This window comes from Phalacrocorax aristotelis, chromosome 3, assembly GCF_949628215.1.
Source record: "Phalacrocorax aristotelis chromosome 3, bGulAri2.1, whole genome shotgun sequence".
NCBI lineage: Eukaryota > Metazoa > Chordata > Aves > Suliformes > Phalacrocoracidae > Phalacrocorax > Phalacrocorax aristotelis.
The window spans coordinates 5,668,065-5,681,373 of record NC_134278.1 but is presented as its reverse complement, the minus strand read 5'-3'; the positions used below and the strand labels follow the sequence as shown (position 1 = coordinate 5,681,373).

General features: G+C 48.0%; 2 protein-coding genes across 5 annotated transcripts in view; one reads left to right on the top strand and one right to left on the bottom strand.

Moving 5' to 3' along the window:
- CENPQ (centromere protein Q) overlaps positions 1-13,309 on the top strand; it is a 66,521-nt gene that overhangs the window by 38,989 nt on the left and 14,223 nt on the right. The window lies entirely within an intron of this gene.
- On the bottom strand, positions 1,881-10,235 carry LOC142054271 (cytochrome P450 2K4-like). Its single transcript, XM_075086597.1, has 9 exons — positions 9,813-10,235; positions 8,380-8,548; positions 6,872-7,021; positions 5,616-5,776; positions 4,786-4,959; positions 4,189-4,330; positions 3,833-4,017; positions 3,462-3,603; positions 1,881-3,243 (listed from the first exon to the last, which is right to left on the bottom strand). Exons 1-9 carry the CDS (start codon positions 9,996-9,998, stop codon positions 3,056-3,058), a joined length of 1,497 nt encoding a protein of 498 aa, XP_074942698.1. The 5' UTR covers positions 9,999-10,235; the 3' UTR covers positions 1,881-3,055.

Here is a 13,309-nt window from a genome sequence, read left to right as displayed (position 1 = left end):
CACCGAGGGCCAGTTGCCCTAGACTATGTCCAGACAGCTTTTGAATATCTCCAGGGAGGGAGACTCCAGAGGCTCCCTGGGCAACCTGTGCCAGTGCTTGGTCACTCGCAGTAATAAAGTGTTTCCTGATGTTTCAGAAGGAACCTCCTGTGTTTCAGTTTGTGCCCGATGCCTCTTTTCCTGTCACTGGACCCCACTGAAAAGAGCCCGGCTCTGTCTTCTTTGTACCCTTCCTCCAGGTGTTTGTACATATTGATAAGATGCCCCTGAGCCTTCTCTCCTCTAGGCTAAACAGTCCCCGCTCTTTCAGTGTTTCCTCATATAAGAGATGCTCCAGTCCCTTCAGCATCCTCACGGCCCTTTGCTGGACTCTCTCCAGTACGTCCATATCTCTTTTGTACTGGGGATCCCAGAAGTGGACACAGCACTCCAGGTATGGCCTCACGAGTGCTGAGTCGAGGGGAAGGATCACCTCCCTTGACCTGCTGACAGCACCCCTCTAATGCAGTCCCGGACACCAGTAGCCTTCTTTGCAGCAATGGCACATTGTTGCCTCCTGTTCAACTCAGTGTCCACCAGGACCCCCAGGTCTTTTTCCATCAAGCTGCTTTCCAGGTGGGTGGCCCCCGGCATGTACTGCTGGTTGTTCCTCCCCAGGTGCAGGACTTTGCACTTCTTCTTGTTGAACTTCATGAGGTTCCTGTCAGTCCATTTTGCCAGCCGATTGAAGTGCCTCTAGATGGTGTCACAACCTTCTGGTGTATCAGTCACCTCTCCCAGTTTGGTGTCATCAGAAAACTTGCTGAGGGTACACTCTCTCCCATCATCTAGGTTGTTTATGAAGACATTAAAGAGGACCGGACCCTGTATTGACCCCTGGGTCAACTGACCCTGCTACTTCCTGGCTTCCAGCTGGACCTCATACCACTGAGCACTAGCCTCTGGGCCTGGCTTTTCAGCAAGTTTTCAACCCACCTCACTCTCTGCTCATCCAGCTCGTATGTCAAAAACGTGCCTATAGGGACCTTAGGGTAGGTAGTGTCAAAAGCTTTACTGAAGTCTAAGAATACTTCTTGTGACTAAGTTCTTGTGACTAAAAAGCTGCAGCAGGGGTGTATGAGAAAGAAATTTGAGAGGCCTAAGCGGTGCCACAGAAGGACTGGTTTGCTCGGTTCCTGCTGGGAGCACAGCACTGATTGTCTCTTCTAGGCAAGGATCCCTCCCCAGAAGCCATTTCAGGTGTGAAGGAAGATCTTTCCAGCTTTGAAGACAACATTGGCAACAGTTGGATTTGAAATGGAGAAGGACTTTTTATTTTTCCGTGCTTTTATCTTTACCATTAGCATGCACATTATTCTGTAGTAAACTAATTTTGCCTTCCAGACTGTGTACAACCACATGGCATCACCTGAGAGCCCTCTATGCATCTGCACTCCGGTTCTGCATCCGGTGAACGTCTCACATTTCCTTGTCTCAGGTTGAGCTGCTCAGTTATATTTCTCTGTGTGTGTGTGTGCATGCATTTAGGGCACTGGTGCGGGGATAAGTTGTGTAATGGACCATTTTTCTTAGGTAGTTTGGATGCAGCTGTGCTGGAAGTGAGGAAGGTGAAAGCCCCTGGGATATTTTTTTTTGTGTGTGTAGGTCAGTGCAGTACCTTCTGAGGTCTGGCCCAAAGACTGGCCCCAGCCTCTTTCATCGAGGGTGTGGTGGGTTGACCCTGGCTGGATGCCAGGTGCCCACCAAAGCTGCTCTGTCACTCCCCTCCCCAGCTGGACAGGGAAAGAAATATAATGAAAGGCTTGTGGGTTGAGATAAGGACAGGGAGAGATCGCTCACCACTTACTGTCACGGGCAAAAGAGACTTGAGATTAATTAAATAAATTAAATCAGTTTAATTTATTACCAATCAAATAGGAGTAGGGTAACGAGAAATAAAAACTAAATCTTAAAACACCTTCCCCCATGCATCCCTTCTTCGCAGGCTCAGCTTCACTCCTGATTTCCCTTCCTGCTCCCCTCCAGCAGAGCAGGGTGATGGGGAATGGGGGTGGTGGTCAGTCCATCATATGTTTGTCTCTGCCGCTCCTTCCTCCTCAGGGGGAGGACTCCTCACACTCTTCCCCTGCTCCAGCGTGGGGTCCCTCCAATGGGGTACAATCCTTTAGGGAAAAACTGCTCCAGTGTGGGTCCTCCTCAGGGTCACAAGTCCTGCCAGCAAACCTGCTCCAGCGTGGGCTCCTCTCTCCATGGGGCCACAGGTCCTGCCAGGAGCCTGCTCCAGCATGGGCTGCCCACAGGGTCACAGCCTCCTTCGGGCATCCACCTGCTCCGGTGTGGGGTCCTCCGTGGGCTGCAGGTGTATCTCTGCTCCACTGCTGACCTCCATGGGCTGCAAGGGGACAGCCTGCCTCACCATGCTCTTCACCACAGGCTGCAGGGGGATCTCTGATCTTGCACCTGGAGCACTTCTTACCTCTCTTTCTTCACTGACCTTGGTGTCTGCAGAGTTGTTCCTCTCACATATTCTCACTCCTCTCTTCTGCTGCCATTACAGTTGTACAGCAAGTTTTTCCCCTTCTTAACTGTGTTATCACAGAGGCACTACCACCATTGCTGATGGGCTTGGCCTTGGCCAGCAGTGGGTCCAGCTTGGAGCCAGCTGGCATTGGCTTTGTTGGACATAGGGGAAGCTTCTAGCAGTTTCTCACAGAAGCCGTCACTATAGCTCCGCAACGCCACCAAAACCTTGCTTAGCAAACCAAATACAGAAGGGAACATGTAGAGGTGTAGGGAAGGACAGAATAAAAAGGGCTTCACTATCTCCCTTGTGGGATTCATCCTCAAAATGACCATCAACTTCCTTTCAAAGAGTGGCTGGAAGTCAGGACTGCCGCCTGCCGTAATGGTGGGAGAGACATCTCAGGCTATAAGACAAAGTACGCTTGGGCTAAAAACCCCCTACTGAATTCAGAAGTACCGAACTTCTCACATGGGACAGGAGACACAGATTTCATCTGGGTGTTTCAGGGAAAGGACACGACTACGAAAAGCCTTAGGAACGTGGCACTGCACAGACCTCATGAGTCACTGGGGGGATGGTGATCCCGAAGGTGGGAGAGAGGTCCAGGTCTGAGATGGAAACTCCAGGGGGAGGACGGAAGGTGAACCTCTGCAGAAGGCTGGTGAAGAAGAGGAAGAGCTCCATTCTGGCAAGAGTCTCTCCAGCACAGATTCTCCGCCCTGGAACAAAATGCAGAATGGCCATAGGAAAGTTAGTGGGAGCTGCTTGTTGAGCTGAGGAGAGAAGAGTTGAGAGAGGAGAGGAGGGGAGAGGACAGAGAGAGGAGAGGGAGAGGAGAGGAGACCTCTGGTAAGAGTCTGAGAGGCCAGCTCCAAGGGGAAAGGAGTCTTAGATGCCTAGTTCCCCTCAGAACCCCTTAAAACAGAGTGAAAGATACCTGCTGAAAAAGGTATGAAAGCTTCTTTCTTTACAAACTTCCCCTCTGAGTCGAGGAAATGCTCAGGGTAGAAGATGTCTGGTTTCTCCCACTGGGATTTGTCTCGCAGGACAGAGGCCAGTAAAGGGATAATGTAGGTTCCCTGCAAACCAAGGCAGAGCAGTTATTGCACTGAGGATGGTGTTGCTGTCATCATCAGAGGGATGGCAAGTGTTGGAGCTCAAAAGACCCACTTTAATAGGGGAGCTCCTACCAAAGTGCCTGTGAGAACCCCAGGGTGAGGAAGCACCGTTGGGTGCAAGCAGGACTTGAACGGGAGATGTGTTACGCTGGGGAAAGAAGGAAGAAAAATAGGGCAGAGGTTGTCTCACCTTGGGAATGAAATAGCCTTTGAGGGTCACGTCTGCAGTAGTCTCATGAGGCAAGTTCAATGGCAAGATATTAGCAAACCTTTGAATTTCATGGACAACAGCATCCGTGTATGGCATTTGAGTTCGATGCTCGATTCGTGGCGGGGTTGACCCTATCACTTGCTCTATCTCTTCTTGGACTTTTTCTGTGAAAGAAAGAGGGATCATCCATAGATAGATCACTTGAATGTCTCTCCCTCCTGCTAGGAATAGGGGGATGTGGAGAATTCACATTTTGTTCAGCCCTGCCTAATGTGAAGTCACATTTGAGGTGACCCGATGAGAAGGAAGCTGCTGATTGCCTAGTTTCCACTTACTCTGAATTTCAGGATATTTCATCATGAGCAGAAGGCCCCAGCGCAAAGTGGTAGACGTGGTCTCCATACCAGCTGCAAACAGATTTCTCACAACCTCAATTAAGTTTTCATTACTGAAATAATTATTGGCCTTTCCATTCTCCTGGAGATACAAAACAATAATAATATGAGCTGATTAAAGATTCAGGAAGGCACTTTTTCATTGGAGAACAGGCAAAAATTTTCACATAGAGCCCTCAGGGAGGAGTTAAGTGTAGGAAAAATGAGTTTGCTGTCAGAGCTGGTTTTTGACGTGAACTCAAGAGGTACTAGGGAGCCGACCCATCATGATATTTACCTGCCACTAGCATCAAAAGAGACCTTAGAAAGGTGGTTCATGTTTTTTATTTTCCTGATAAATTACTGGGGACACATAAAATATGCTTGTCTGTGATCAGTTTATCTCCTAGCTGACATGACTGCACAGTCTTTTAGCCTGACCACAGTGTCTGCTAGGAGTTTTGCACGTGCTACATCTCTGCCGAAGACCATTTGTTTATCTACCAAGCCTTGAAAGGAAAGTGAGGAGAGTTGAAGAAGCTGCTGATATTCAGTTACCTCTTGTTGTCTCACGAGGAAAGCATCAATGAAGCTCCTCTGGTCATTTCTGTCCAGAGCTTTGAGATGTTCTATGAAAGTCACCTTGATAAAAGCACTGATTTCTTTTACATTCTGCATAAAAATTTTGTAGTCCTTCAGGAGGAACCCAAGGAACGGGAACATGTTGTATATCTGAAGATGCAGAGATAGCGAGGAAGAAAAAACAGCTGCTAAGCAGGTGCACTACAGTTCAACAGTGTGTATTAAGAAAAGACGTTAGAGAAAGTGGTGTGTAGCCTTGTACTCAAGATGCAATACGTTTCTCTGTCCTCCTTTTTCCCTGGCCAACTGTGTAAAATGGTCGAAACATATTCCCTCTTACACTGAGTACTGATCTCAGTAGTTGATGATGTCCTAGAAATCCCATGTTTGTGCACATGTCCTTGACAAAGTTTCCTACTTCTCCGCTACTACAGAATTCATCCCTCCCTCTACACACTGGTTGGAATTGGGACTCTCAAGTTTAAGAGGCCATTGCAGTCATTCCCACACTGATTTTGACCTTGTTTTTTTTGTGATGGAAGATGGGGAATAATGACCACCTTCTATTGCTAGGGGACACAATCCTTGTATCGTATTACACGTTATTCAATTCTTCAAGAAAGGAGGAACTTATAATTTCCCAGGCTGTGCTGCCAATAAATAACATCAGAGGTCCACCTTCTGCCATTTCAGGCTGCATTTGTCATGCACAGATAAATGTGTTGCAAAGATCAGCATTGGAGAGGTGTACCTCTGTATACCACCATCATGCTTTTGAAGAGCAGTATTCAAACAGTATGAATTACCGAAATTGATGGAGCTCCCAAAATCCTGGCATTTTCGTTCACCAATAACAGGAGCCTTTTGAATGTGGGGTCTTCATAGTCATATCGCTTTCCAAGCAATATGGATACGATGACGTTAGCGACAGCGGCATTCAACATCAGAGTCATCTCAAGGGGCTTCCCTAGCATGGGAAAAGGAGGTACAAACAACAAAGTCAATAGTTATTCTAATTAATTAAAGTAGCATGCAGAGGCTCAGTGAAGTCCGGGACATGATAAGCATGGAGCTGGCAGGAGGAAAAGCTCCCCCATCTCAGGGTTCTCACATCCCTAACAGCATTTAGACAGACCAGAGACTGAATGCAAGTCTTTTGTGCTCCCTTCCATTTTCTCCAAGACTATTGCAGCCCTGGGGGTCTTTGTGGCCCTTCCCCAGGCTGCTCTATCTGGGCATACATGGTCTTAAAATTTCCAGGAATAAGGGAAAAGCTGCATTGACACTTCCCCCATCGGTGCTGTCCTGGGCTGTCCCTTATCAGCACTCTTCTTTGAGGGTTGAACTGTGTCCGTTTAGGCCCTTTAGGTCCAATCTCTGAACTCAGTAGCTCCTGGTCACTCAGTCTTTCCTGCTGGGGCTCGCACTTCTACAGCTTCTAGATCCCTCTGGTGCATCCCCTTTGCAGCTGGATACAGCTCTTGCTTTCAGGGTTCAAGGTGAGGACTTGAAGCCTGAACTAGAATGATGATGTAGAAATCTGTTTTTATCCCAAGTCTGCTTGGTCAAAAGAGCTACCTACTGAAGTCCTGTTGTTGGTGACAGCCTCGTGAGAGGATTAGTCTTGGGCGATGCTGGTGAAATGTGTAACTGGATGTTCTGCCTCCTATTGGAAAGGGTTTTGCAGACATGCGCCTTTAGCGACAATCAATTTTTTAGTATAGGTATGCAAGACCTCGCAATAGCCTTCTGCTCTCCCAGTGCCACTAAATCGATCAAAGGCGCTGCACGTGGAGGAGCAATTACTCTTCTGAGATGTGCTGCTTGATGTCTGACTCCACATTTGACTTGCAGTGCCTCAATGAATGCTTTTCATTTGCATGTCAGGCAATTGCCAGGTAGAGAGGCAGAGGCAGACAGCTTGTGTAAACCCCTTGGAGCATGGAGGCTGGAGAAAGGTAGATCTCTGAAGGAGTTCAGAGTCTCTTCTTCCTTTACTATTGGCATTTTTGTGGGAGGCTTGAGGAAAATCAGAGTGTTATGAAGGTAAGATTCCCCCCACCTTTCTGTGCCTCGATGGTGTCTGCCAGGCGTCTGTACTCTTCTACAACACGATCCTCTATGGCCTTCTTGCCCATTCCAAAGTCTCGTAAGGTTGTAAGAGTAAATCTTCGCATCACTTTCCAGTTTTCTCCGTAAGAAAATATAACTCCTGAAACAGAAAACGAAAACACAGAAATAGAAATTTCACCATGAGAGCAAAGGTTCCTCATGTACCCTGAATCCTGGTAGAGACGAGTGCTGAATCCTGGTAAAGATCAGTGCTGGAAGAAAACCTGTCAAGCTCTCAGGACATGTTGTGTCCCCATGTAGAATGAAATAAGACAAGAAAGATATGTCAGGAGAAAGCTCTGAGGGAAGCAGCCACCATTCTCAGTTCATGAGGTGTCTGATGTGCCCTGAGACATGAGGGCTTTTGTTCAGCTTTGTTTAGAACAAAGAGTGAGATTTGTGCCTCTGGGACATCACCTGGGATGATGAGTGTGCTCATTAACCTCAGATGTCTCCCTTAGGTGATAGGCATCCTCTCTCAAAAGCACCTGTGTTCTTACATAGACAGCAGAGGGTAAATGAAACCTCAAATATGGGCATCTGTTTGTAAAAACTCCCCACTTGATGGGGGTAATCCTACCCCCTTACACACTAGAAAAGCTGCAGAGACTTGTCCGTGGCATCTGCAGAGAAGTTTTGGTCAAGCTGGTGCTGCCATTTACTCTCCTTGCACCTATCATGCTCTCTTAGTCTTGCTCAGAGCCTTGTTCAAGAAACTGTCATTAGTGAGGAAAGAAAACGATTGCAGATAGGTGGCATTTGACAATTTCTGGGTTACTCAGAGCTGGTCACAGGATAGAAATGTGCTCACCCTTGCTTTCCTGTCAGAAGAAGACAATCCCTCATGTCCCTACTTCCACGTATCCCATCAATATTTATGGGTCACAAAAGATCAAGTTCAGTGTCTAACACCTGTGGAGGGTGCAATCTGCACCAGAAGGACTCAGAGCAGGAGTGAGCTCCCTCTGGGGAAGCAGACTAAAGGCTCAGGTTATTGTTGATTCTCTCTTAAAGAGAGATTTATTCTGAAATGTAAATTGAAATAATATCAGCCTCACAAGGAGTATTTGGAGATCGTGCTGCTGAGGTAGTAGACACTTCCCTGCCGACTTGTTTTGGGTTTATGCGGCAAGGTTTCGGTAGCTGGGCAAGTGCAGGGATGGCTTTTGTGAGAAGAATTCAGGAGATGGCCCCATGTCAGCTCCTCTACGTGTCATCTTTAAGGGAAGACTCAGCTGCAGATTCAGGCCTTTAAATTACATGCCTATGTGTAAATTACGAGTATCATCTCTCCTTACCCCTGATGAATGTCACCACACATTGTTCAATTTCCACCTCATTTCCATTGCCTAACATGCTTAGCAAACAGAAGTCAGACGTTCTGCATTCTCCTCTCCATGGCGAAAGTCTCATTCTTTGCAGAAGGCAGGTGTATGTGGAATAGAACAGCACACTCACCTTTTTCTCTTCCTTTTCCTGCTTTTTCAAGGATTGGTATTTTAGGTCTCCCTGCAAATGCATCCGCCTGGTTCACCAAAGCTTCTTTCATTGTGTCATATCCTGATAGCACCACCATTTTCCTTGGTCCCATCTGAATGCTGAAGACTGGGCCATAAGTTTTGGCTAGCTAATAGGACGAAAGGGAACAATAAAAGAAGATGATTTTCAGATGATTTTTGGCAAGCTCCAAATACTTGTTCTTCAGCAGGTTTAGTGTTCTTTTTCCTTCATGGCATTGGCTTTTTGCTCACTGTCCAAAATGTGGAGAATTTGTCAGAAAAATGTTGGAGCTCTTTTGAGAAAAAGAATCACAATGGCTTCTGTAAATCTCTGGGGGGTATCTGAGTAAGAGGCTTTAGACAGGCTAAAGGAAAGGCTGAAGAGCAGACGGGCTTGGCCCTGTGTTCCTTTGAAGAGACAAATGGAAAGTGAATTTCTCAGTAATCATGGCAAAACGTGTTCAGTTCCTGGCATACAAATCTGGGGAGGTACAAATCAGCTGGAATCAAGAATAACAACTTCTAAATAGCCTGAAGTTATGCTTTTAGGTGCATCACTGCCTTTAGTGACAGCGTGCAAGAGCTGCAGCCACACCCAGGCAGGAATAGACTGCATGGCTCACATGGGAATGATATCTGGGAAAGCAGGTTGAGAATGGCTTCATTTTGAGTTGTGAGGTAACTGTGTCCACTACACGGACTCGGTAGGTAACTTTTGATTGAGAAGTTGAGAACTCATAGGGGATATGTTGGAAATGTTCCCCAACCTAGAAGGGGACCAGTTTTCAAGGTGGTAGTACATCAGGGCACAGGAACTGTCTGAAACTCTTAGGTTTGCTCTTCATGGCTTTGAGGAGTAGTGCAGTGAGAGAACCCCAACATTCCTACACTATCCGACTGTCACAAACGATCTTCCCTGAAGTCACGGAGTTTACTGACACCAGATATGAAGGAATAAGCAGTGTTTATTTATTTCCTACTTTGTTTTGGGAAACCTGGAAAGCTCCTCCCTCATGGTGAGGATGAAGGGAGGAGGTCAAGAAGCTGTTTTCTGCCAGTTCCCTGATGGCTGAGTCCACCAAACAGCCTCCAGAAAGTTCTGGTCTTCTCCCTCAGTGTTTCAGCAGCCCCTGGTGGAAGCTCTGGTAGAAACTGGAGGGCCCCTCTCTTCTGGCTACCCTTGTCTGGAGAACCCCAGCATTTCCTGTGCTCCACAGAAGACAATTCCCCTGCACTGACACAAGATTGTGTGATAGGAAGAGAAGTTACTGCAGATAATTAATTCTGCTGCCTTTGTGTCTACCTGTCCAGAGAAAAATTTGTACCCCTTTTTGGGGGGTCAGTGACTGCCTTAGACAGAGAGCTCTATAGAAAAAGAACAAGAGAAGTTACCTCTAGCATTGTCAGGTAAGGTCTCTTCAGATCCACAGTGTGCAGATTTCCAATGATGGGTAAAGCCCTGGGTCCTGGGGGGAAGTTGTCTCTTGTGTGGCTGTTCCGGACATGTTGTCTTTTCAGAATCAGCAGGAGAACGAGTATAAACAGTAACCCTACAGGAGCAATATTGACCCAATCCATTGTCTTTCAGCAAAGGCTTAACAGAGAAGAAGAAAGTTCAGGCAAAGAGTGCAATCTTCTGTCAGAAGTTAAGTTTCAAGCATTAGTGGCACTTCTGCACATACAGAGATATGAACTTGGCCTCTAAGAAATGGTAGAAATGCCTGCCTGGGTTTTTACCCTTGGAGAATCCCTACTAGGCACTCTCACCACTGTGTGCGCTCACTTGACCGTATGCTGGTTACTGTTTAATGAGTGATGTCTAAACTAGTCCTGTGCATTGGCAGAGGTGTCTGTGGGCATAAGTCCAATTTGGAAACAACAACTCAAACAGTGCCTTGAACTTTGAGACTGGGAGGAGGTGGGAGAAGAAGGAAGAGGCTCTACTGGTTGCTCAGGCTTTCCGTTCTCTCTCTATGGAAGATGGTTGGGATGCCAGGTCTTGACAAGAGCAGAAGCTTGACTGACTAGGGATCTGAGACAGTAGTGAAGATTCCTCCTGGGGAGCCTGACTGTGGATTTATGGCCTTGATGAGCTGTGGGTCCTACAGTGGAAAGCTGCATTGATCAAAAGTACTCAAGAGAGGAGGAACTCAGTGCCAAGCTCCTCTGAGCTAGCTGAATAATTTGTTGTGGCACACACATCTTTGTTTCGGCGGGAGTTCAAACAGAGTGAAATGTAGGGTAGAGTGATCTGGCCAAATGGTGAGGTCTGTATTGATCTGATAGCCTCAGCTTCCTTTAAAGTGAATAGAGGGCAAGGGGCACCTTCTTTTCCAAAACGAGAAGCTAAAACCAGTCAGGTAATCCATGCCTTACATGGTCCTAATTTTCACATAATGGTTGAGGCTAGAATGGAACTTTGGAGGTCACCTGGCCCAACATTGCTGCTCAAGCAGGGCAACCTACAGCCAGTTGTACAGTAGGGGCTGTATCTTCAGCTGTGGCAATTGCTGTAACCATTTCAGGAAGAGAGGTGGAGAGAAGAGCTGCATGATTATCTCTGAACGGACAGCCAAAGCTGAGGAGAGAAACTGAGAAAAGATGGCCTCTGTTGGTTGAGGAAAGAAGGCTGAGGTACAGCCTGACTTGTTTGTCTTAGAGTCTATGAGTGGCAGAGAAGGAGGTGTTAAAAGAAGCAGCCATGGAGAAGAGACCACCCAGGGCTTTTGTTGGGACTGACGAGAGAAGATGAGACACAGCCTTTGGAACAACGTTTGGAAGAGCTTTCTAGTAGAAGTGTAGAGAACTGAATTGTACATGACCTTGAGGAAAGAACGTGAAGGCTGTGTGAGGTGAGGTGCCCAGGCTGAGCACCTTGCCCTTGACTCTTTAAAGAGTCCGGATCCCTGCAGAGATGTGACCAAAGGCATAGGAGAGGAGTCAGCCTCACAGGGGATGGGGATGTGGAGACCTAGAGGAAAATAGCAGGGGGACCTGGCTGGGAGTCTGGAAGAGGAGCTATAGCAAGCCTGCTCTTGCACCAGCTTGCCCCGAGGCTGCTGCTGCCCCTTGAGGTCTCTGGAGAAAAGGCCAGGACACTTCACCTACCTGGAAGGTGTCCTGGAAAAAGTCCTGGGCTGATGTCCAGCTGTGTGCCAGTTGGCTTGTTTCTACTCCACCTCCCCAAAGGAGGTAAAAAGGCATTGAGAAGGTAATTCTTACCGCATATATCTGGGATTTAACTATTAACAAAGGATGAGTCAGATACTGACTCTTGAGATATGAAGAGAATTCTATGGTGGCGTGACTGGCTGGGTCAGTGAAGGGAGAGCAGTGGATGTTGTTTATGTTGACTTCAGTGCGCCGTTCAACACTGTCTCCCATAAGAAGCTCACTGACGAGCTAAGGAAGTGTGGGTTAGATGAGAGGGCAGTGAGGTGGATTGGGAGCTTGCTGAACAACAGAGCTTAGAGGGTTATGATCAAAGGGGCAGAGTGTGGTTGGAGGCCTGTAAATAGCGCTGTTCCCACTGATTAATATGTTCAGTAGGACTGGACCCAGCACAGACCCCTGGCGGGGGTGGTCCTCTAGTTACAGGCCTCCAACCAGACACTGCCCCATCAGTGACCTGGGTGAAGGGACAGAGTGTACCCTCAGCAAGTTTGCTGACGATACCAAGCTGGGAGGAGTGGCTGATACACCAGAAGGCTGTGCTGCCATCCAGCGAGACCTGGACAGGCTGGAGAGCTGGGCCCAGGGGAACCTCATGGAGTTCAACAAGGGCAAGGTCCTGCCCCTGGGGAGGAACAACCCCCCGCACCAGCACAGGCTGGGGGGGACCTGCTGGAAAGCAGCTCTGTTGAGAAGGCCCTGGGAGTGCTGGTGGGCAGCGAGGTGACCCTGAGCCAGCACCGGGCCCTTGGGGCCAAGGAGGCCAGCGGTGCCCTGGGCTGCATAAAAATAGTGTGGCCAGCAGGTTGAGGGAGGTTCTCCTCCCCCTCTGCTCTGCCCTAGTGAGGCCACATTTGAAGTCCTGTGTCCAATCCCAGGACAGGGAACTGCTCGAGCAAGTCCAGCGGAGAGTTAGCAAGATGATCAGGGGACTGGAGCATCTCCCTTATGAGGAAAGGCTGAGAGGCCTGGGTTTGTTCAGCCTGGAGAAGAGAAGACTGAGGGGGGATTTCATCAATGCTTATAAATATCTAAAGGGTGGGTGTCAGGACGATGGTGATGGACTCATTTCAATAGTGCCCAACGACAGGCCAAGGGGCAACGGGCACAAATTGGAACACAGGAAATTCCACATAACCATGGGAAGAAAACTTATTTCCTCTGAGGGTGATCACAGAGCAGGGGCACAGGCTGCCCAGGGAGACTGTGGAGTCCCTTCCCTAGAGACATTCAAACCCTGCCTGGACGCGGTCCTGTGCCCCTGCTCTGGGTGTGCCTGCTCAAGCAGGGGGTGGGACGGGATGATCTCCAGAGGTCCCTTCCAACCCCTGCCATTCTGTGAGTCTGAGAAGCAGCAATTTTTAGTTGTTTCCCGAGAGGTGGGTCCACGGTTAGGTCTGTGCAGAGTTTCAGTACAGGCACAGCATTTACCTGCCTCTGCAAGACTCTGGGTTATTGGTAGGATGCTGTGGGAACTGGGGGCATGTCTTGAAATGCAGTGGGAGAAGTAGGCAACCCCTCCCACCCCATTGTCCTTTCCTGTTCATTTATTTTAACATCACATGAGGGTTTACTCATCAGGCTGCACCACATTGTTCGGGAGGTCACTTTAAGTCCTATATCTTGTTTGACGTTTTTACAACACATGGTTTTTTACATTTTCAATTGTCCTAATCCATTGTTTATATCTAGTCTCAATCTACCCTATTTTAGTTTAG